At 37.8% G+C, this 22518-nt stretch overlaps 1 protein-coding gene across 1 annotated transcript in view; it reads left to right on the top strand.

Annotated features, from left to right (window-relative positions):
* Window positions 1–22518, top strand: part of LOC115428200 (myb-like protein A) — a 79135-nt gene that overhangs the window by 7461 nt on the left and 49156 nt on the right. The window contains exons 3-5 of the mRNA XM_030147039.1: window positions 1659–1751; window positions 4633–4691; window positions 4835–4888. Of these exons, the coding sequence (XP_030002899.1) occupies window positions 1659–1751; window positions 4633–4691; window positions 4835–4888 (206 nt within the window). The remainder of the gene's footprint in view (window positions 1–1658; window positions 1752–4632; window positions 4692–4834; window positions 4889–22518) is intronic.

Here is a 22518-nt window from a genome sequence, read left to right as displayed (position 1 = left end):
AGGGTTAAACAAAAAAGTAAGAAAATAAGAATAGAGCAAATATAACATTTCAAAAAGTAAAATAAGAAAATAGAATATAATATTTTGTTTTAAAAAAGTAAAATAAGATTAGAACTAAAGTAGAATAAAGTAAAGGTAGACATAAAATATGAATAGATATGATATTAGCAATATTAATATTATGTTTCTCTATGAAAAGTCTATAAAAATTGTTCATATTTGATTAATATTGAATAAATATTGGCTTTTTTTGGCAAGAACAGAGGGTTTTGCATGAACTTCTCTCAACATTCTTTTTATTGAAGTCAAGGTAGACCAAAGTGGCAGTCATACAAGAAAAAATCATACTTTTAGATTCTCTACAAAACAAAAAACACAATACCCACCCTACAAAGTCCCGGGTAATGCATCCCCATCTTAGATTGAATAAATAAATAAGCGAAACAAAGAAGAAAAAAGAAAAGAAAAACATAAAAAGGCAATAATAGTAGTGGGTATGACACTCATCAGGCATAAATACACTGTAAAAAAAAAAAAATCTGTAATTCAACAGAATTTTTACTGTTTATTTGACAGATTTTTCCTGTATTTTCAAGATACAGGAAAATATCAATGAAATGACAAAAACAGATTTTGATTTTACGTGTCAAATGTAAAATAAGATGAAAAAACTGTAACTGAATAACCAGAAAATTTCCATTTTTTTAAAGAATTTTTTTTCTTTTTTCACAGAAAAATACAGTTAAAATACATTTGCAAATATATCGTAATTTCACAAATATTTATTTTCTATTTATGAGATTAAACTGTTAATTTAAAGTTTAATACTGTAAAATAAATAAATAAATAAATAAACGAGATAAAATTACTGACAATTAACTGTAACAGAAGTATTTGTTCTGTCAGTTGAACCAGACTTGTTTGTTAATTGACAAATATCTTGTGTAATTACAGGAGGTTTCACAACAAAAATGTTGAATAAATGTATTTGTGTGAATGTATAACATGTATAAGCACTGATAAACTGTCCACATACAGTTTTTATCAGTGGATTGGACAACTGAGTCTCACTGAAAATTATTTATATATATATTTATAGGTAATTTGATTGTTTTAGTACATGTAAATATTCTTTATTAAACATTAAAAGGTCAAAAAAAAAAAAAAGCAAAATCTCATGTAAAGTTAGGGCAAAAAACTGTATTTTAATTATGGAAAATTACCATGTTTTTATGAGATGGTTATTTTCCGTTATTTAACAGTATTTTTTTTCGGCACCCCTGCTGCCGGAATATTGCTGTTTTTTATGTTTTTTTTTTTGTTTGTTTTTTTACAGTGTAATTAAACAAAAAGAAGACTAGAGTGGAGTTGGTCTTCAAGGCACATTTGAGAGTGCGTGGGGTTGTGTTTGCATCAACTTCTGAGGCTCTGTCATTGATCTAAACAGATGCTGTTTCTTCCATTTCTCGGTCCGACCGTGACCTTCCTCTGACCCCAGAAAAAGAACAGCCGGAACAAATGGACATGACGTGAACTCCTTCCTGGCTGGTGTCGAGCGTTTCCTCTCCACCTCTGCAGTAAACGGGGGGTGGGACTCCACGCCGTTTAAACACCTAATTCCATTTCACAGCCTCTCAGACCTGTTAATGCCTCTGCAGGGAGCAGCGGCGCCCTGTTTTCAGACTCTCAGGTCTGTTTCCACCTCCCATAGCCGTGCCTGCAGGGAACGAGGCGTTCAGGGGCCCCAGAGGGTTGGCTGTTTCTGGTAACCCCCCCCACACACACACACACCCCCCCTCCCGTTGGCGCTCTCGCTCGGCCCACGCTGGTTAAAATGCAACCGGTGATGGAGGAGAGAGTGAGTGATAAGGCAGATAAATATTGAGTGACTGAGGGGGTGGACGAGTTCGCAAATAAGTGAGGTGGAGAGAGGTAAATATAGATGCAGCAGCGAGCACAGAACGTAATGATTTCATAATAAATCCAAACACAGGCTTCATTAAATGCTCATTAAGTGGACTGCAGCCGCTCGTCTGCTGAATAAATCATGTTTCTGTTATTGGATTATGTGCTCGGTGTTAATAAGGGCAAGGAGAGGTGCAGCTTTGGAGGGAAAATGGACGAAGCGGGTGGTTTTTAGTCAAGAAATCCAGTTTTTACACCTGGAGGAGCAAACTGAGGTCGAGGGTTTGGATTAGAATGTACCGAGCAACGGCACAGATGCATGATGGGAGTTTTAGTAAGTTCTACAAGGTGGATAGTCAGGTCAGTTTAAGTCATTTCTCTGTTACTTATGGCCTTGATGCAAAAGTCGAAACAAGGTGAAAATTATACGAAAAAACATGAAAATAATGAAAAAGAAATTAGATGAAAATGACATGGGGGAAAAAAAAATTGATAATTTTTTAAATGATGCAAAAGCTGAGTTGTTTCTAAAATAACTGAACCTTTTTGACCGTTTTAATTCATCGATTACTCGTCTTTCGTTCAGTTACACAAATGAAAGTCATTGAAACTTATAAAATGCTTAGAATTGTTCTATGATGGATCAGATTCAGGTCATTTTATTTGTCTATATTGTTTTGTTCATTGTTTTTAATCATGTTCATTTATAGATTATTTTGCTGATTTTTAGTAATTATTGTGAATAACTCGTCTTATTTAGTCAATTTTTTGGGGCCATTCTGTGGTCATTCTTTTTTTTTTTTTTTTTTTTATCATTTTTCATTATTTTTAAAAAATAATTCTTACTTTCTTAATATTTCGGGTCATTTGGTGATTATTTTGCTCATTTTGTGGTGTTTTCTTGGTTTATTTGCTCTTTTATCATTTTTATTAATTATTTTACCTATTTCTTTTCTTTTTTATTTTATTTATTATTTTGCTCAACTTTGTCATTTTTCCCCTTTTTTGGCTCAATTACTAGATTATTTTTGCTAATTTCTTGTCAGTTTTATTTAATATACTTTGTTTTGGCCGTTCAGACGATTATTTAATAATTTTCTGTTAATTTCCATTAAATTTGTTGACTGTTGAGATCAGTTTTGAACATTAACTCAAAACTAATAACATAAGTTCTGGCTTTTTCCTCTGCCATTTTTATTTATTTATTTATTTATTTTTTATTCACCTTTTTTGGTAATTATATTACTTTCTTAATATTTCTTGTGATGTTGTTCATTATTTTTGTTTATTTTATGTTGTTTTGTTGCTTTATTTGCTCCTTTGTCATTTTTGTTGATTATTTTACCTATTTTCATCATTTTTGAAAATTATTTAATTCATTATTTCGATTGTGTTCATATTTTTTTTTTCTCTTTTTTGGAGTATGATGCACATTTTTTGGCACTTTTATTTAATTTTTGTCAAATGTGTTCACTATTGTGACCAGTTTTGTTGATTTTCTTAACTTTCACACCATTAATTCAAACCTAACAACATAAGTTCAGTGTTTTTCCACCTTGAACTTCCTTATTCTTATTATTTTCAAAGTACCGAGTGCATGTGGGACTGAATGTACTTGTGTTAAGAATAATGACATCAGTCTAAATGTAAATCACCCTCCTGGTGTCGCTAACGTGTCCTACATAGTTCCACATAAACACACTCTGAACCTTTTAGGTGTAACTTGGATTGAATTTGTGTTATTTTGTTGTCATCATGTTTGCTCATTTCAGGTTGTTTTGTTGGTTTATTTGCTCCTTTGTCATTTTTGTTGATTATTTTACCTATTTTTTTTAAATAATGTTTGAAAATAATTTTTTTTCATTATTTTAATCGCGTAATTTTTTTTGTTTGTTTTTTGGAGTATTTTGCACATTTCTTGGCACTTTTATTTAAAATCTGTTAAATTTATTCACTATTGTGACCAGTTTTGTTGATTTTCTTAACTTTCACACCATTAACTCAAACCTAACAACATAAGTTCAGTCTTTTTCCACCTTGAACTTCCTTATTCTTATTATTTTCAAAGTACTGAGTGCATGTGGGACTGAATGTACTTGTGTTAAGAATAATGACATCAGTCTAAATGTAAATCACCATCCCGGTGTCGCTAACGTGTCCTACATAGTTCCACATAAACACACTCTGAACCTTTTAGGTGTAAATTGGATTGAATTTGTGTTATTTTGTCGTATTGTGCAGAGGTTTGCGTTCCGCTGCGGTCGGGTTGTGTCGTCCGCCTGTAAAAACCTGATTTGTTGGCGCTTTAAAAAATTGATTTGAAGGTCAGACGGAGAGTGGTGGATGCTGAGAGGAAAGTAAATGGCTTCATTTATCGGAGCCGCGGCGGTAAAGTGAAGCGGCGTATGTCTCTCTGTGTGCACAAACCTGACATGGAACCCATCATCGGGCCCTCGCCGCCGTCTGCTTTCTGATTGGTCGAGCTCCGAGAGGTTGAACGCGTGGCGCCTCTGTCCTCGACCAACCCCTCTTCAGATTTCAATCGCTTGCGGATAAAGTATGTGTCATAATCTAATTAACGTGGCCTCGTGGGTATCTGTAAGGGTTACCACGGCAACCGGCCCCATAGGTGGAGGTGGAGGTGGAGCGGCGTGTGGTCTTTAATCAACCTTTTTTCTTCCAGTGTTTGTTCTAATTCCTCCCCTTCTTCCTGTTTTCTCTCGGCAGGGCCGGGTTTGAGCAGGATATCGAGGGCGACCACTCGTCTCAGGCCGACAGCTGCCACGGTGAGATAAACCTGACACTTTACAGCCACAAAGCCCTAAAAACCACGTACAACCATGATACGGGCGGCTGCAAAACCGGGCGGGGATTAAAACCGGTTTGGGATTTGACAAGTTTTCTTGTTTGTTTGTGTGTTTTTGTTCAGCTGACGTCATGGCAACAACACGGAACCATGAGTCTGCAGCCGACTCCGCCTACGGTAAGAAACACATTTCTGATTTAAAGAATGTGTCGCAGCCTATTTTCAAGCGTTTCCAGTTGTTTTGCTTCTCTGTTGGGATTTAAACGTACAAACACAGAACGGCGGCCATGTTTTTTCTCCAGTCACACAGCCTCCGAAACACAGGAAACATGAAAATCACTATAATTTCTGTGATTATTGAAAATCTAGAGTGAAATCGACCAATATTCCAAAGTCAGTCACACTTCAAACTACCAGACACCTAGTAGTTAACGTCAGCCACTTTTTAGCTAACTACAGATGTGTAAAGCTGTAAATAATCTCTGCAATATCAAACTATTCTGCTGAATTTTCACCTGATGAAGTGCATAAATACAAACCTTTGTGTTACACGTAACCTGTATGAGTATTACACAGAAATACAGTCCTGCGCAGAAGTAAGTTTGGGATGTTGTTATCTTTGTTAAGTTGCTGTTTGTTGTTGGCTAAACTGTGACAATTCTGACGTGTTCGTTGGATTCCAAACAGATCTTTAGTTCAGCTACTGACAACACAAACCGAACAGAAAACAGAGGTGATTTGTGGTTTTAGTGTGGTTGTTCTGTGTCTAAAAAGGGAGCTAAGCTAACAGAGCTACGGTAACAGAGCTAAGCTAACAGAGCTATGGTAACAGAATCTACGGTGACAGAGCTAAGGTAAAACAGAGCTAAGGTAACAGAGCTACGATAACAGATTTAAGGTAACGGAGATAAGCTAACAGACCTAAGGTACCAGAGCTAAGCTAACTGAGCTACGGTAGCAGAGCTAAGCTAGCAAAGCTAATGTAATAGAGCTAAGGTAACAGAGTTAAGGTAACAGAGCTACGGTCACAGAGCTAGGGTCACAGAGCTAAGCTAACAAAGCTAAGCTAACAGAGCTACAATGTAAAGTATCAGCTGATGCAGCACGTCAACATTATGAGACACCGTGTTTGAGTGTTTGAGTGACTGTCAAAACAAGCATCTGTGAGTTTTAGTTTGAAGAAAACTTGCTGATTCCAGACTACAGATGTGTGGAAACGATGAACTTCATACTTTATTCAGTGACCGATACAGTCTGTGGAAACATAGGGGTGGTTTGCTGGTGGTTTTTGTAGCTTTTGGTTCGTTCTGGTTCACCATTTACCCCTGCTGTTGATCGTTGCATTATTTTTCCAACATCAATTTTTACATTTAGCCTCTTTAAACAAAAGTGAACATAGGCGCTACCTGCTATTAGCAACAGCAGCATTAACAGTAAACAAGTAAATGACATGGATTTGACTTAATTTGTTCCCTTATAGGCCTACGGGATCACATTTCATCAACATCTATACGTTAGCCACTGGTTTTTCAGCCACCGTGACATAACTAATATACTTTTTTGGTTTGTCCTTTAGTATTGCACCTGTATTGATCTAAAATGTTCTTTCTACAGACTTTTATTTATGATAAAGCAAAGTCCAAACTATGGAACAGGCCTCTAGTTCAAAAAACATGGGCTCACTTTTTCCATTCCAGGCCTACGTGTCTAAAATTGTAATGAGGGGAGCAGCAGGAGTATTATTTTCTTTGTGGTGATCTCTCTCAGCAGGGATTGAGCTCCTCATCACTGTCCGACTCTTCCGCTAACAAGCTCACACCCGACCGGAAATAATTCACTTATCCACGCTCGGACGAGTCGCGTTGACGTACAGTAGCTGAGCGCTCGGTTTGACTTCATTAGCCTCCGGTGCAGATCAAAGTACCGCCTCGCTCTACATTCCCGCTCCATACCTGACAGAAAAGTCCTGCTCGCCACCCGCCGAGGCCTCGTCGCTCACATGAGCGGCAACAGCGGCGGCGGTCTTGAGCCGTCCCCGTTGACTCAATTACAGTGATTAAAGCCGGTGACGCCCGGCACAAATGCATTTCTGACACCAGCGCTCCACTTGACACGGACGTAGAAACACTCGAGTGAACTGGAGTGGACGTTTCAGGTCAGCAGCTGCAAAAAGAAGATGTGGAGAAGAAAGTAGAAACTACAACATTTTCAGCAGAAAGTCTGTTGAACCTGCTGTTTCTGCACATTCGGACCTGAAGAATCCACGCATCATTGGTTCTTTTCAAATTCAATTGAGAATCCACAATCGGAAAATTAAAAAATGACTCGTTATTTCATTATTCATGTACAAATCAAACATCAAAAAACGAGTTTACATGACGGTTAAAGGAAGAATGCAATGACTTTCCTGATCACTTATCTGTTTATATCTGTAAATTAGACTCTCTTTCATCTATATATGTGGTTAGGGTTCAGATTATAGCGTCACAGCGATGCGGCGCCTTACTTCCGTGTCGTCTGCTCAGAATCGCTGATAAACTCGCTCATTGCGTGTTGTCTCGTCAAGCTCATGTTTTACATCTGAACCTCTTCAACAAACCATGGTGTAGTTTTACAGGCTGTCATCATGTGGGTTAACCTACCGACATATTTACTGTCCACTTCCACATCTGTTTTTGTAAAACAGCGGGTCACAGAGACGACTCTGACCAGTCAGTGGTCTGCAGTGTTTACACGTCACATTTTAGTATCTGGTTCTCAGTCCTGGAAGCTTGGCGGGGGTAATACCAAAAAACTAGAACCGGGTACCAGATTCCTGGGGCCTCATGTATAAAGACTTACGTGGATTTCATACTGAAACCTGCCGTACGCCCAAATCCAGAAAAGTCCGAACGCACAAAAAAATCCAGATGTATAAAACTGTGCGTACGCCCGAATCCAAGTACATTTCCTTTATACATCTCAATCAATGTGGAATTGAGCGCATATGTTGGAGTGCCTGACTCCTCCCTCTCCATGCCCATATTTAAATATGCAAATCAGTATAAACGGGGTCTGCAGGTGGGATTCCCTCTGGGATTCCCCTGTCTGCAGGATCAGACGATGACGTCAAGGTGGACGCGAAGCGGAGGCCGAAACAGGCGGAAGAAGAAAAGAGACAAACTGAGACTGTTTGAGGAAAGAGTCGCTGATATTGTGACACTTTCCTTACAGGGCTGATGTGGATCAGCCCCAAGATAAATATGTATTTAGTATTAGTGTCAGTCACACATTAGTTCATTCTACGGGTCATACAATAGTCTGATCACAGCCAAACAGGATAAAGGTTCATGCGTGATCATGTCAGGAAATCAAAGAGGAAATCAATGACTTTGACTCATTTTTAATCTCTCAATTTATTATTTTCCAACAATGAGACAGAAGACGGTCAGACCCAGTATCATCCTCCTGTCACAGAGGCTTCTGTTGACTCCCCAGTGTTAGCTGATCCTCCGGTCCGCCACAGCCCACCGCTGATGCCCGTCCGACCGGCATGGGTCTGTACTGACCCGAGTCACAATGAGCGACTGGACCGACTAATAAATGTTCTCACAGACATGAACACTATATGTATCAACCTATGAATTTTATGTCCTTGTCTCTTTGTTGTTGCTGAATGTCCATCCGGGCAGGATTGGCATTGATGGATACAGGGTCTAATTGGTTCTGGTTCTGGTGGTGGATGTGCTGCTCTGACAGTAGGATCTCATGCCGGTGTGTTCATTGTTCTTCTGTGTATCTCCGATGTGCCCATCAATCGGAGGAATGACCTTTTTCGCATTACTAACAGTTTCCCAGTGTCACCTCTAAGTGTCGCCAATGGTTTCCAAAGCACTAGGAACGTGCGTACGCCAGCTGTGGACTTGGCGTGAAGGACCGCACATTTCCACGGTCACTTCACTCTTTATACATCTGAACGTGAGCGTGGAAAAGGGTGTACGCCAGGTTTTTGTGCGTATGCACGCTTTATACATGAGGCCCCAGGTCCTTTTCGTAATGGAAACGCAAAAAGGCCGAGTCGAGTCGAGTCGAGCCGATACCACGTAGTGGAAACGTGGCACAACACATACACACTTCTGCACCACTGGCCCTCTACAGGCCAGAATGGGATAACATAACATAACAAACAAAACAAAACATATTCATATACGACCTCAGGGTTGTTTTTTTCCATTAAATCACAAATGCGATGATTTGTTTATTTATTATCGTGAGATGAGACAAGAAGTTTAGTTTAGTTTAGTTTATTAGTTTGACCCCCATTAGCTGCTGCATATCACAGCAGCCACTCTTCCTGAGGTCATCCACAACACAAAAACAAAGCACCACAATTTCCCACAACTCACTCAACAACAGGATGGACATACACTCAACACAACAACACAAAAACCAAAAATCAACAACAGCACACAATACAAAACAATTACAATAATAATACCAACAACAACAGAAAAAAGAATAAATAAACCAAAAATCAGAAACAAAAAATAAAAACATAAAATAAAAATAGAAATAAAAACAGCTCCACAACAAACAGAAAAACAAACTGTCTAGATGATGTCATTATAAGATGTGCAATAGCTCAGACAGTTATTCTTGGGTAAATATGAAAATTCTCAACCTTTTAGAAAAACTAACTGCTTGAATTTCTGAAATTAAAAATTGTGGCAATGTATTCCATGCCACCATTGCCCTGTATTGCACACTACCCTGTATTTGATTCGTCCTACAGGCAGGCAACAGGAAACATCTGTCCTCTGACTGACGTGTGGAATGTTGATGGACGTCACTGAAGAAAGTCAGTTTACTGTAAAAATGTTTGGGTGTTTTTGTAATGATGATGTTTCTAATAAATTTAACTAAAGAGTATCTAATTCTGCCTTTAACATGTAACCAGGCCAGACAGTCACTCCGTAAATATGTGGACGAACATAAATATCTGTTGTTCTGAATCTCAAAATGCTCGTTACCCCTCTATCTCATACTAAATCTATCTCAGATGTACTGCTCCTTTAACTCCTCTGAGCCCCACAAACTGAGTTCCTTAATCAACTGCTTGTCAGAGCTGAAGCAGTGGCTAAATGATAACAGCCTCCAGCTGAACTCCAGCAAAACTGAGACCCTCATCATTGCCCCGGATAGTGCAATCCCAGGGATCAAACATCACCTTGGAGACCTGAGTTCCTCGGTAAAGACAAAACTGAGGAATCTGGGTGTCATCTTTGACCAGGACATGTCTTTAGAATTCTACTCCAAACACCTAGTCAAAAACTGTTTCTTCCACCTACGCAACATCTCCAAACTCAGATCTATGGTGTCCACAAATGAGCTCGAGATGATCGTTCACGCTTTCGTATCTTCTCGCTTAGACTACTGCAACAGCCTGTTTACATGCTTAAACAAGGAGCTGGCCCGTCTACAGTTTGTCCAGAACTCTGCTGCCAGGCTCCTGACCCGCACAAACAGGAGAACCCACATCACTCCCATCCTTAAATCTCTCCACTGGCTCCTGTTCTATATCGTCTTCATTTCAAAATTCTTGTGCTAACTTTCCGGGCCCTACATGGCCAGGCCCCTGCATACATTGCTTCCCTGATCCAGCCCTACAGCTCAACTCGTAGCTTGAGGTCTTCAGGACAGCACCTGCTGATGGTTCCACGGACCTGTTTTAGCACACGCGGTGACAGGTCTTTTAAAGCTGTGGCACCACGTCTATGGAATGACCTGCCTCTACACCTACAGTCCATGGACTCTGTAGAGAGCTTTAAGAAACACCTCCAAACCCTCCTGTTCAAAAAGGCTTTTTAGTCTCCCACCTGACCCAGGACCACCACAGACTGATTACACTCTATGTATTCATCATAACGTACTCCATGTGTCACCCCCCCCAGTCTCTCTATATCTCTATCGCTCTCTCTTTTCTCCTCCTTTACTCTCTCTCTCTCTCTTTAACCCCAACTGGTCAAGGCAGACAGCCATCCTTCAGGAGTCTGGGTCTGCTCCAGGTTTCTGCTGTTAAAGGGAAGTTTTTCCTCGCCACTGTCACCAATCACATGTGTTTGCTCCTGGAGGATTCTGTTGGGTCTCTGTAAACTTAATTTGATTCTGATTTGAATTGATAAAGCACTTTGTGACTCTGTCTGTGAAAAGTGCTCTATAAATAAAATTTACTTTACTTACTTTACTTACTAAATTAAACATTGATTGGGTTTCCTGGTGTGTCCACACATACCGTGACATGTTTGTTTAAAACTTTTTCTTTGCTTGTTGTAGCATCCATCAACATCCAGCTTTTTTTTTTTTTTTTTTGTTGTTCATGTGACTCTAGCACAAAAAGGTCTGTCCGTTGCAGTTTTATGCGATATACCAATTTGACTATGCCTGAAAAACCACTTCTTGCCAGCGCAAGAACTTTTAATCAAAAAACAAGTTTTGGTGAAATTGTCGTTCATTCATTTGGTACATTTTTATGCACAAGTTATATTCTGTGCAATTTGAGGGTCAATGGAAAAGTGACTAGTGACTCACACATGGTAAAATTTTACTACTTTATTCTGGAAACATTTGACTCATAGACCAGTGTAATTGGGCTAATGGTCGGTAGGATGAAACTCCCGTCACATTGAGTCTCATGGTTCAGATTCTGTAAATCACTGGGTTTTAGGAGTTACATGGTATGAAAGAGGGTGAATTGGGCTGGATTTGTGGTAAATATGGTCAACTGGTTGTAAACGGTGTCAGAGTTACAGCAGATTGAAAAGTAAAGTTGTGTTTGCTCTAGTGGTGATATCCATTCTGCAGCTGAACATCCTCATTAGGAAATCAAAACTGGACAGGAAACGTGGGATGTCATAAACACTGTAATAAATATAAAAATACCATTTGAACCCAGTCAAGTCTGATGTCTTGTGCTCCAGCTAAAGCTTACACCATGTCTGTACATTAAAGTGTGATGAAGTAATGAGGCTCCGAACAGAGGAAGGTTGGACTCTTTTCATAACAGCGTCCCATTGGAATGAATGGGAGTTTTTTTTTTCTTTTTTTTTTTCTTCGCATTTTCTCCCATTTCTTGTCGTTTCTAGGGATTTTCTCAAAGCAGTGGGATGTTTTTTGTTTTTTTTTTCTGTCCTGCTTGTGCTCTTCCTCAGCAGGTACATGATAAATAATAACCATCTCATCAACGTCCTCTTTACCGGGTGAATACAACCTTAATCGTTTGGGGTTTTTTTTCCGTTCGAATCGTTCCATTTTGACGCCGTAAACACTCAGCAGTCCGTCCATGTGAGCCCATATTTTTTCGACAGCATTGTGTCTTTTTTTCCCAGAATCCTCTGAGCTTAGGGTGCAGCTCGTTTTCTATTGTGTTCACCTGGCATCTAAATGAGGCACCGTTCAACGACTGGAATGAAAAGTTCTCATTAAAATACTCTGAAGTCTGGTAGAGGAACTGTGAGCGGCTCAGAGCTGAGATCTGCCGCCTGAACCGACGGCTGACTGATACCTGCACAGAAACCTTATTATTTTAGACAAATGGTGACGCTTTCTAATGCCCAGTCAAGTTATCCAGCTGTAAATCAAAGCTGCCTGTCAGATGTGAGAAGCAGTGTCATTAAAACAGATGATCAGGATAAAAATAAAGGCAGGTTTTTTTTCACTTCAGTCCTTGAAATCTAAAACTGCAGAACATAGAAATTAACATATATATGTAAGAAAAACTGCCTAAATGAAATGGAAATAGAGGTGGATGGTCTTAAAGAAGTGATATTTTGCTTTTTTTAAATGGAATTCTTCATTTTCCAACATTTCCCTGTGGTCTATATAAACTGGAAATGCTCTGCTTGGGTCTGAATCTTGAATTAATCCAAAAAAAATCTTGAATTAAGTAAAAAAAAAATCTGCCAGTGGAACAAGATGAAAATGATCTTGGTAAGATTTCTTGAAATAAGATTTTCAAGATCTGTTCAGATCGGTCTGAAAATCCGTTCTTATATCTCACTGAAAGTTACTCTTTAGGTCACAGGTGCCAAACATGGGGTCCGGGGTCCAAATCCGGCCCGTCAAAGGGTCCAGTCGGCCCTTGGGAGGAATTTGTGAAATGCAAAAATTACACTAAGATATTAAACAATCCTTTTAATTCAGATTCCACATTCAGACCAGTTCAATCTCAAGTGGGCAGGACCAGTAAAATACTCTCATAATAGCATATAAATAATGACGACTCCAAATTTTTCTTTTGTAAATACAAATAGTTTCATGTGTTTACACTAAAACAAAGTGTAATTTCACAAAAAATGTAAATAACCTGAACAAATATGAACAACCTGAAATGTTTTAAGAGAAGTAAGTACAATTTCAACAAGATTCTGTCTGTTATTAAATGTTTTGTGTATTTGTAGATCCACTGTGATCTGTAAGTTATAATGTACATGTGTAAATGATAAACTGAAGCAGAATATTGTTAAAATTACACTTATTTTTTCAGTTTGTTCACGTTATTCACATCTTTTGAAAGGATAGTTTGTAGATGTAAACTTTTTCAGAATGATAAATTATAATAAAACATAATAAATTTCATAAATTTACTTTTTTTTTTTGCTCTAAAACATAGAGAAAAGTTTGGAGTTATTATTTCTATATTATGATGTTATTATTTTACTGGTTTGGCCCACTCCAGATCAAATTTAGCTGAATGTGGAACTGAACTAAAATGAGTTTGACACCCCAGCTTTAGGTGATTCTGTCTTATTTTAAGTGAGATGAGATATCTGGACTAGAAATGAGAAAAATACACTCAGTAAGATTTAGATTTTTTCCAGTGATGCTTGGGTCTGAATTCTTCATTCATTCAACTCCACAGGTCCATCTTCAACCCTATTTCTGAGTAATGACACCAGAAAGTTGGTTTGGAGCGCTGGCCCTTTAAATGCACATGAGCCACTTCTTTATTTATTTGAACATCACAAACAACATGAAGAAAAAAATTATCGTCCAAGCAACACCATTGTGCAGGAGGGGACAGAAGGCAAAAAAGGCTTATATAAATACCTCCCCAGAAATAAACAATACACAAATAAGAAATAAAGAATAAAAAATACGATATAACCGAAGTAATAATTAAAAGTAAAAAGTAAAAACTACAAATCAAATGGTATAAAGCCTTACATTTTGGATTTTTGGGTATTGAGAGCGAGTTTATTCATCTGAAACCATCTAGAAACATGATAGTTCTTCATTTGCTTCTCTTTATCAGTGTATCAGAAATTCAACTTTTTTTCCAGATTTGTCTGAAATTCAGAAAAGAGGTTCTTTTTTCCTAATTAAATAAAGGTTAAATAAAAAATTATAATAAAATAAATAAAAATAAGTGAAATTTGCATGTGATATAACCAAACGTGTCATCAGCAAATAAGAGAGGCAGTACATTTTTACATCCCATAGGAAGATTATTCATGGAAATAAATTTTTAAAAATGTTCAGATGATTTTTTTTTTTACTTTATTTCTTCATTACATTTTCACTTTTTAAAATCTCTATTTATGTCTTTCATTTTATTTTACTTTCACATTATTTTTTTATTCCATGGAAACAGTCTTCACGAACACCTAAACTTCCCTCCATCCGTCGTCTTCATCCTCTAACTCTAAATCTAAAACGTCGGCCTCTGACCGGGTCCATGAATATCCCGTTTCCACGGCGTCGAGTATAGCCTCGACTGACGGACGTGATTACAGCGCAGCAGATGTAAAGCAGCGGGACATGAGAGCGCCAAATTAATTTCCATACTTCGACTTATTCGTCTCTGACTCGCACTAATTGTTCCGTGATTAAGCGTGTCATTGGAGTTTTTCGACTTTATTGACGCCTGCAGGGATCGGCCTCGGAGCTAATGGCGCCGTAACACAATAAAAGCTGACGGCGCAGTCACAAACACAAGCCGCACTCTGTCTTTTTTTGGCATTTTAATTTTCCTAATGTAACCCATAATAATGATATATGGACTAATTAACTGCATTCCGTTTTCTTTTCTCCCTTTTTTTGTAGTGAGGTTCGTTAAATCAAGACCCAGAGGAAACAGACTCGATAAATAGTCCCGTCAATGAAACAGAAACTATAAAAACACAGCGAGGGGAAGTCGTAAAACTGACAGAAAAGTCCAAACGTGGATCCAGCTGTAAAAGAAAGTCAACGACAGCATCTTTATCCCTCATCTCCAGACAATTTATCAAACAGAAAACAGAACGTTATGATGTTAAAGTCAGGTTTTATGTCCACATATGTTGGAATTTTTTTTATCAAACTTTGGAAAAATCTGAAAAAAGGTGAATGTCAGTTTGTTTCTGTTATTTAAGGATAAAACTTCTTACATTTTTAAAAAATTTTCTTCAGTTTTATTCATTTCCTTGTTTATTTTTTCATTGCTGTTGATTATTTTGTAATTTTTTTAAAATTTTTTGTTCATTAATTTTAACATTTTTGATATTTTTGTATATTATTTTGTGTATTTTTTAATCACTTTGCTCTTTCTTTGCTCTGCCTTGGCGGAGGTCTGCGCTCTCAGAGTGCTTTTCTAGTTTTGTTTTTTCCTGTTAAATGGCCCAAATGTAGCACAGAACATGTCCTCGGTAGTTCATATTCCTATATTTTTCCAAGTTCTTCGCTGATATTATTATTCCCTCCTCCAGGAGGTATTGTGATCACTTTGCTTTGTGTGTTTGTTTATTTATTTGTTTGTTTGTTTGTTTGTTAGCAGCTTTATGGGAAAACTCTTCCACCCATCTTTCCCAAATCTTCCCCACAGATAGGCCTAGGCCCTGGGACCAACCCATTACATTTTGGTCCCAGTAGGACAAAGTTCAAGGTCACAGCAAGGTCACAACATCTACAATTTTCCATCTGTCATCATTGAGCAATTTTCCTAAATTCATAAAAAATTCAAAACGACTCCAATTAGCCTCCAATTGGATCCACCTGTAGCTTAGAACAATATCTTGTATCTGGTACAAAATTGTCCACATCCACTGTGGAATGTGGACTCTGTGGACATTTACATTTAACATTGAAAATCCCATTTCCCACACATTTTTCATTATAACTCAACAAATATTAATTGGAATTTAATCTAATTTGACAGACACATGACTGGTACTAAGCTTCAACTTTTTCTGCTCTATGGAACAACCTGGAAACTGTTGAATTTGAACAGAAATAGTCGACCCACACATGCACACCGTTCAGGGTGCTTGGCGGAGGTTTGCGTTCTTTGAACATTTGTTCCAATATTGGGATAGTTTTGTGGATAATGTAACTTTAAACAATGAAACTGTATATAAAAAAGTTGGATCGGTCGAGTCACAAAGCAGTAAGATTTGACGAGATGCGACTAGGCGTCGGCGCCCCAGTTGGCAGGACGGGGGTTAGATGTGCAGCGATTACAGAAATGAACAGAAATAGAAAATAAAATGGAGCTATAAATACAAGTGTGAGCTGCCATTTTTCATTGTGATTCAGCAGCTCCGGTTTCAATGTGCAGCGATTAGAGCGGGTTCAGTGTTCGACAGCAGGCGGCCGCTCCGTATCGGCGCCGCACGCATTAGCTTCATGGATCCGAGCAGCCGGGCATGAAGGACTCCGAACGCGACGACTGACTGATGTTTCAGCCCCGCGTGCGCTCGTATCTGGAGTGGCGGTCGTTAGCGTAATGACATCGTTTGGCGGGGAACTATTCCCGTAATGACGTTTTGGCAGCAAATTGGTTATTTAATGCAGTGTGAGGCCCGTCCCCCTCCCCCCACGGTGGGTTCAGCTATGCTTCTGAATGGACATAAATTGGCCATTATGCTGCAGTGTGCTATTACAGGGTAGTTTTCTATTAGATGGGAGTTGACATTGTGCAGAATGAGCTGCGCCAATGCAAATGATGATGGTTCCTGGACGGCTGGATGCTGTCTGTCTGACCTTTACATTAGTTATTTTAGTGTTGTTCCTTCAGCCTTAATGAAGAACAATTAAAATGAGCTGTACGTCCCGGAAGTCGACTCCTCAGCAAGTTGAGAAGCGGCCTCCAGGCTTTCAATAAGTATGTGCACAAGACGGTATATCAAAAGTTAATGGGGTCCGGGCCGTTTAGTTCATTTAACTGCTGCCTCTGACCTCAGAAACACTGAAAAACTATCAGCTTTATGACACTACAAAGTAACGCAGAGTCTGATTTTTCTCCTTAAATATCCCCCGCAGACATAATAAAAACACTGCGGTGAATAATAAGTCGTGGTATTTTTCATAAAAAGTTTGGCGTCCTCATTATAGAAGTTCAAACAGAAGTTCATGGTTCATTTGTAAAAGCTGAACATGAATAGGTTCAGATTTAGTCTCTTTTTCTGCAAACTTTAGATTTCACTCATGATGATCAGCGGAACTGACGGAAGAACAATTCACATTCAAGGTCTTTTTGCTCCTTAATGAATAATAATTAGTCAAAGTTGTTTCTGTCCAAAGACGTTGATTTATCAGTTACTGCAGGAAAAAAAAAAGTCATTTAATGAGAGGTTGGTTTCTTATCTTGGTGCAAATGATTGAAACTTTTTTTATTTTGTTACTTTTTGTTAATTTTCTTCAGGTTTTGTTCATTTCTTTCATTATTTTTTCATTGTTATTGATTATTTTGTTAATTTCTTTGCTGATTTGTTCTTTTTTTGTCATTTTATTGATTATTTTGTTCATTTTTTTTTGCAACTTTGTTCAATTTTGTTCATTTTATTTAACTTTCATATTTTTTATTCCTTAGAAACAGTGCTCATAAAGGCCTAAACACCCTAAACCTCCCTAACTGTGACTAATGATAATTAGTCAAAGTTGTTTCTGTCCAAAGTCGTTGATTTGTCAGTTACTGCAGGAAAAAAAAAGTCCTTTAATGAGGTTGGTTTCTAATCTTGGTGTAAATGATTTTTAAAAAATTTTATTGTTAGTTTTCGTTAATTTTCTTCAGGTTTTGTTAATTTCTTAGTTGATTTTTTTTTTTTTTTGGTCCTTTTAGTATTTTGTTCCTTTTTTAGCAACTTTGGTCAATTTTGTTAATTTTATTTAACTTTCATATTATTTTTTATGCCATAGAAACAGTGCTCCAAAAGGCCTAAACACCCTAAACCTCCCTAACTGGGACTAATAATAATTATTCAAAGTTGTGTCTGTCCAAAGACGTTGATTTATCAGTTACTGCAGGAAAAAAAGTCATTTCATGAGAGCCGCGGTATACCGTGGTACGTGTTTGTGAACACAACATCTGCAGGAAAGGTTTGAACATATGCAGGTACAGCACAGATCTGGACACCCAGTGTGAAAACCCCCTGAGTTTAGAAGGGAACCAGTGCGTTGACCTGTGGGGAACCCTTAGATTGATTATCTTTGAGGGTTAACCTTGGATGCATGAGTGTCAGGACCGTACACTGATCCATGAGTGATGTTAAAAATCTGTTTTTATGCCACTTCTGTCATTTTGTCATGTTAAAAATAATAATGTGTGTTATTTTTTTGGTCCACAAAATAATATCATTTGTAAAATAGTTTTTTTAAAATTGATTAACATTTTTTCCATTAATTTGTGCATTTCAAATTATCATTATTATTATTATTATCATTATTATTATTATTATTATTATTATTATTATTATTATTATTATTACCTCCGCCAAGGAGGTTATGTTTTTGCCAGGGTTTGTTTGTCTGTCTGTCTGTTTGTTTGTCTGTCCGTTAGTGTGCAACATAACTCAAAAAGTTATGGACGAATTTTGATGAAATTTTCAGGTTTGTTGGAAATGGGATAAGGAAGAAATGATTAAATTTTGGTGGTGATTGGGGGTGGGGGGGCCCACGGGGGGGCCACTGATCAGCCTTGGCGGAGGTCTGCGCTCTCTGAGTGCTTCTAGTTATTATTATTATTATTATTATTATTATTATTATTATTATTATTATTATGTTATTTTTGCTGCTTATTTAAGTTTATTCTTCCTCAATTTTTTGCCCATTTTGGTCAGTTTTTATTAATTTCATCTTATTTTATTGATTTTGCTGCTTAAGTTCATTGTTTTTATTCATTTTGTGCATTTTTGTTCATTTCGTTCTTGTTTTTACTTGTTTTGTTGCTTATATTCTATCTGTCTGTCTGTCTATCCATCCATCCGTCCATCCATCCATCCATCCATCCATCCATCCATCCATCCATCCATCCACTTAGCAAATTTGAAAAGCAAACTATGTATAGTGTATAACACACTAAGAGGCAATAGAAACACAACATTGTGTGCACCTCTTTTCCCTACAGTCGTCCGTCAGCACCAAACCCACATTGGCACAGTTTGACCGGATGCCGTCCTCTCGTAGCCGACGTTGCACCGTCCTGGAGCTGGTAGGCCTTTGGTGACGTCCTGTTGTCTCTGCAGCGTTACGCGTCGCCGGCAGAAAACGGTCCCGCAGGTGCAGGACTCATAGGTGCCCATCCTGTGCAGGGGTAGTACAGTAACATGTGGTCGGCCGGGTCGTGGTCTGTCCGCCGTCGCACCTGTCTGTGCGTAGCGCGTCTGCAGGTGTGAGATGGAGGGTCTGTGAACACCAAAATGCCTTGCCACCCTCACTTCGGACGTTCCGGATCTCAGCGTACCTCATGTTTGCTGCTCAGCGTGGCGTGGTGACCGTCTGTGACAGCTGCATTTTTCCTGTGGGTTTTTATAGCCTTGGCCAGTTGAGCAATATTCATCAAAAGAACTCATTAAAAGTTTTCAAACAACGTCAGATCGAACCACTCCTGAAAAATCAGGGATTGGCACCGTCCACCACGAGATTGTAGTGCCTGAGCTGAAAAATGTGCTTCCATTGTTTCAATACTCACCAGTGACTGCCGACAAATTATGTTTGTGTACAAAGCAGTTGCATGTACTTTTACTCTATATTGTACCTTGTCACGTTTCTAATGCCCCTTAGTGAATATAGTAGTGCTTCAGCCTGCAGTTCTAGATCCTCTGATCCAGTTCATTCCTTTCCTTTCTTAGTAAATTCCACGGTCATTTCCAGTTGAATAACACTGGTCTACAATTTTTTAGAAATGATTTGTTTCAGACATTAAATGTGCTAAATGTTACGTATTTTAATAAGATTAATTGGAAAATAAATGACAAAAGTGCCGGTTTGCTGATGTTTTCAAGGTATAAGATTAAGTGTTATTACACATATATACTGGTTTATGTACATTTCTATAATAGTTTTATAAATCTTCCACTAAATAGAACCTGTAAAGTGAATGTATTCTAATGTGCAGACAGTGTTTTGAAGTAGATCTTGCAGCTCTGAGACAAATATTCCTTTTGAGTCAAACCCATTCTCTCATTAATTTTTGAGTTTCACATTTTGATCCAAGGCTGTATCTTGGAAAGTTCAACCAACCAACATTTTTGACTTGATTTTTCTTTATCAGTGACTTTCATGTGGTAAAATTTCATTACTTTTATTCTGGAAGCATTTTCCTTGTAGCCCAGTGTAACCTCTCAGCTGACATGTGTGTTTCTGCACATGAAATCTGACACCATGGCAACGTGGCCCTATTGTTTATCTGTTGCTAGGTAACCCACTTCAATGACGATTCTATGATTCTGGGCATAGCAACATGATTGCTCATTGGGAGGCTGTTGTATTCCAAAATTACTAATATCTCCCAAAGTATTGGTCCTGTCAACTTACCGTTTGCACTAGTCTGTTCTTTGACCATAAATACATGAGTATGACGAACTGCAGCAGTCAGCTCTGTACGAAGTTAGTGTGATACCTGAGACACACACACACACACAGAGTCCACCTCCCTTTTATACTATAGATGAAAACCATACGTAACCTTCAGCTTGTTTCAGAAAACACTAAAATGAACCATCAGAGATTCATGGTGATGCTGCTGCTGTTTTTAATGCGAGGCCCGGTGGCAGAGTTCCATGTTGTGCAGCAGTAAACTGTCGCTCAGCGTGAAGGACACAGTCCCAGTGTTTCCTCGCCGCTCGGCAGCCGTTCGGGGTTTTGTGCTCGTGTCGAGGGAGACGCCGCCGTGACTCGCATCCCGCCCGACACAACGGCTTCTTCTGTGTTCGACGACGCCAGTGTCGCACTCTGACATTTAAAGACACTCCAGAGCCGAAAACGCTGTTTAATGGAGGTGTCGAGCGTCTTATCAGTCAACAGCGACAGCCAACGTGGCATTTAAAGAAAATGTGTTCATGTTAAATCAGAGGAAATTCATTATTGGCTTGTAAACAGCGACTGTTTACCCGACACACACGCAAACATCAGACGGATTTAAACACACTGGCCTTCATGTTGCAGCAGACGGATCAAAACCAGGTCATTATTTTATGAAATTAAACATTTAACTGAATTTCATCATCTTAAAGTCAGGTTTTACATCCACATACATTGTAAATTTTAATCAATTTTTAAGAAAATCTGAAAAAAGTGAATTTCAGTTTGTTTTCATGTTATTTCAGGGTTATTTCTAGATCTTCAGGAGAAGCTGTAGATCAAATTATTTTATTTATTTATGTATTTTTTTAATATTTTTGTCCATTTCTTCAGTTTTTGTTACTTATTTTGTGGATTTATAAATAATTATGTAAACTATTTTATTATTTTGATACTTTTTGTTCATTTCAGTGATTATTTTTTCATTGTTGTTACTGTTATTTAGTTAATTTTCTTAATTTTTGTCCATTTCTTCAGGGTTTTTTTTGCTTATTTTGTTGATTTATAAATAATTATGTTAACTATTTTATTATTTTGTGACTTTTTGTTCCTTTCAGTGATTGTTTTTTCATTGTTGTTACTGTTATTTAGTTAATTTTCTTAATTTTTGTCCATTTCTTCAGGTTTTGTTGCTTATTTTATTTTTTATAGATATAACTGTTTTATTATTTTGTTACTTTTTGTTTATGTCAGTGATTGTTTTTTCATTGTTGTTAATGTTATTTTGTTAATTCTTTTATATAAAAAAAACCTTCAGGAAAGTTGCATTAAACGACATAAAAACAGGCACAGCTGACATAAATCTAACTGTATAAAAGTCAAAACCTAATCCACTATAAGACTTGAAGACATATGAGACAAACAGACTGAGTACGACTGAGTTTTAGCACCAGCGACGAAGCATTTCTTTAAATAAACTCTAATCCAGTTCTCTAATACTTTCTGGGATGGAGTTATCAGAGAACACAGACTGTTTCCAAGTACTGTAAAGCTGCAGCTCTGGTGGAATGATAAGAGATGCAGCTGAGATCAGCGATAGGGCCACGTTTAATCCTCAGTGTAAGACAAACATCTACAATTTTAATCAGCGAGTTAGATTTTTTAATATCGGACAATGAAAATGAAAATGTCAAGTGCTGGTTTATTATCTTCATGGCATATTAACACAGTGAGAGACATCTATCAGCGTTTTTGTTTCCAGGGCACAAATGGAAAACTGTGGAAGTGGTGACACAAGGGGGCGCTAGAACAAACATGTTTTCAGTTTCCACACCAGAGCTTAAAAACTATCAAATACTTTTACCAAACAGGCTCCATTTTTATTGTTATGCTTTAAAATTGTTCCTTTTACTATTGAGTGGAAGTAGAGAAAGAGAAAGAAAAAGAAAAAAAACGATAGAAACATATTGAATGTACTTTTCTGTCATATAGTATACACATATTAGTGGTGGAATTCGATAAAAAAAATCAAATTAATTAGTGACCTTAATTAAGTA

This window comes from Sphaeramia orbicularis, chromosome 11, assembly GCF_902148855.1.
Source record: "Sphaeramia orbicularis chromosome 11, fSphaOr1.1, whole genome shotgun sequence".
Classification (NCBI taxonomy): Eukaryota; Metazoa; Chordata; class Actinopteri; order Kurtiformes; family Apogonidae; genus Sphaeramia; species Sphaeramia orbicularis.
The sequence above is the reverse complement of the archived record's forward strand: the minus strand, read 5'-3'. Positions and strand labels throughout refer to the sequence as shown.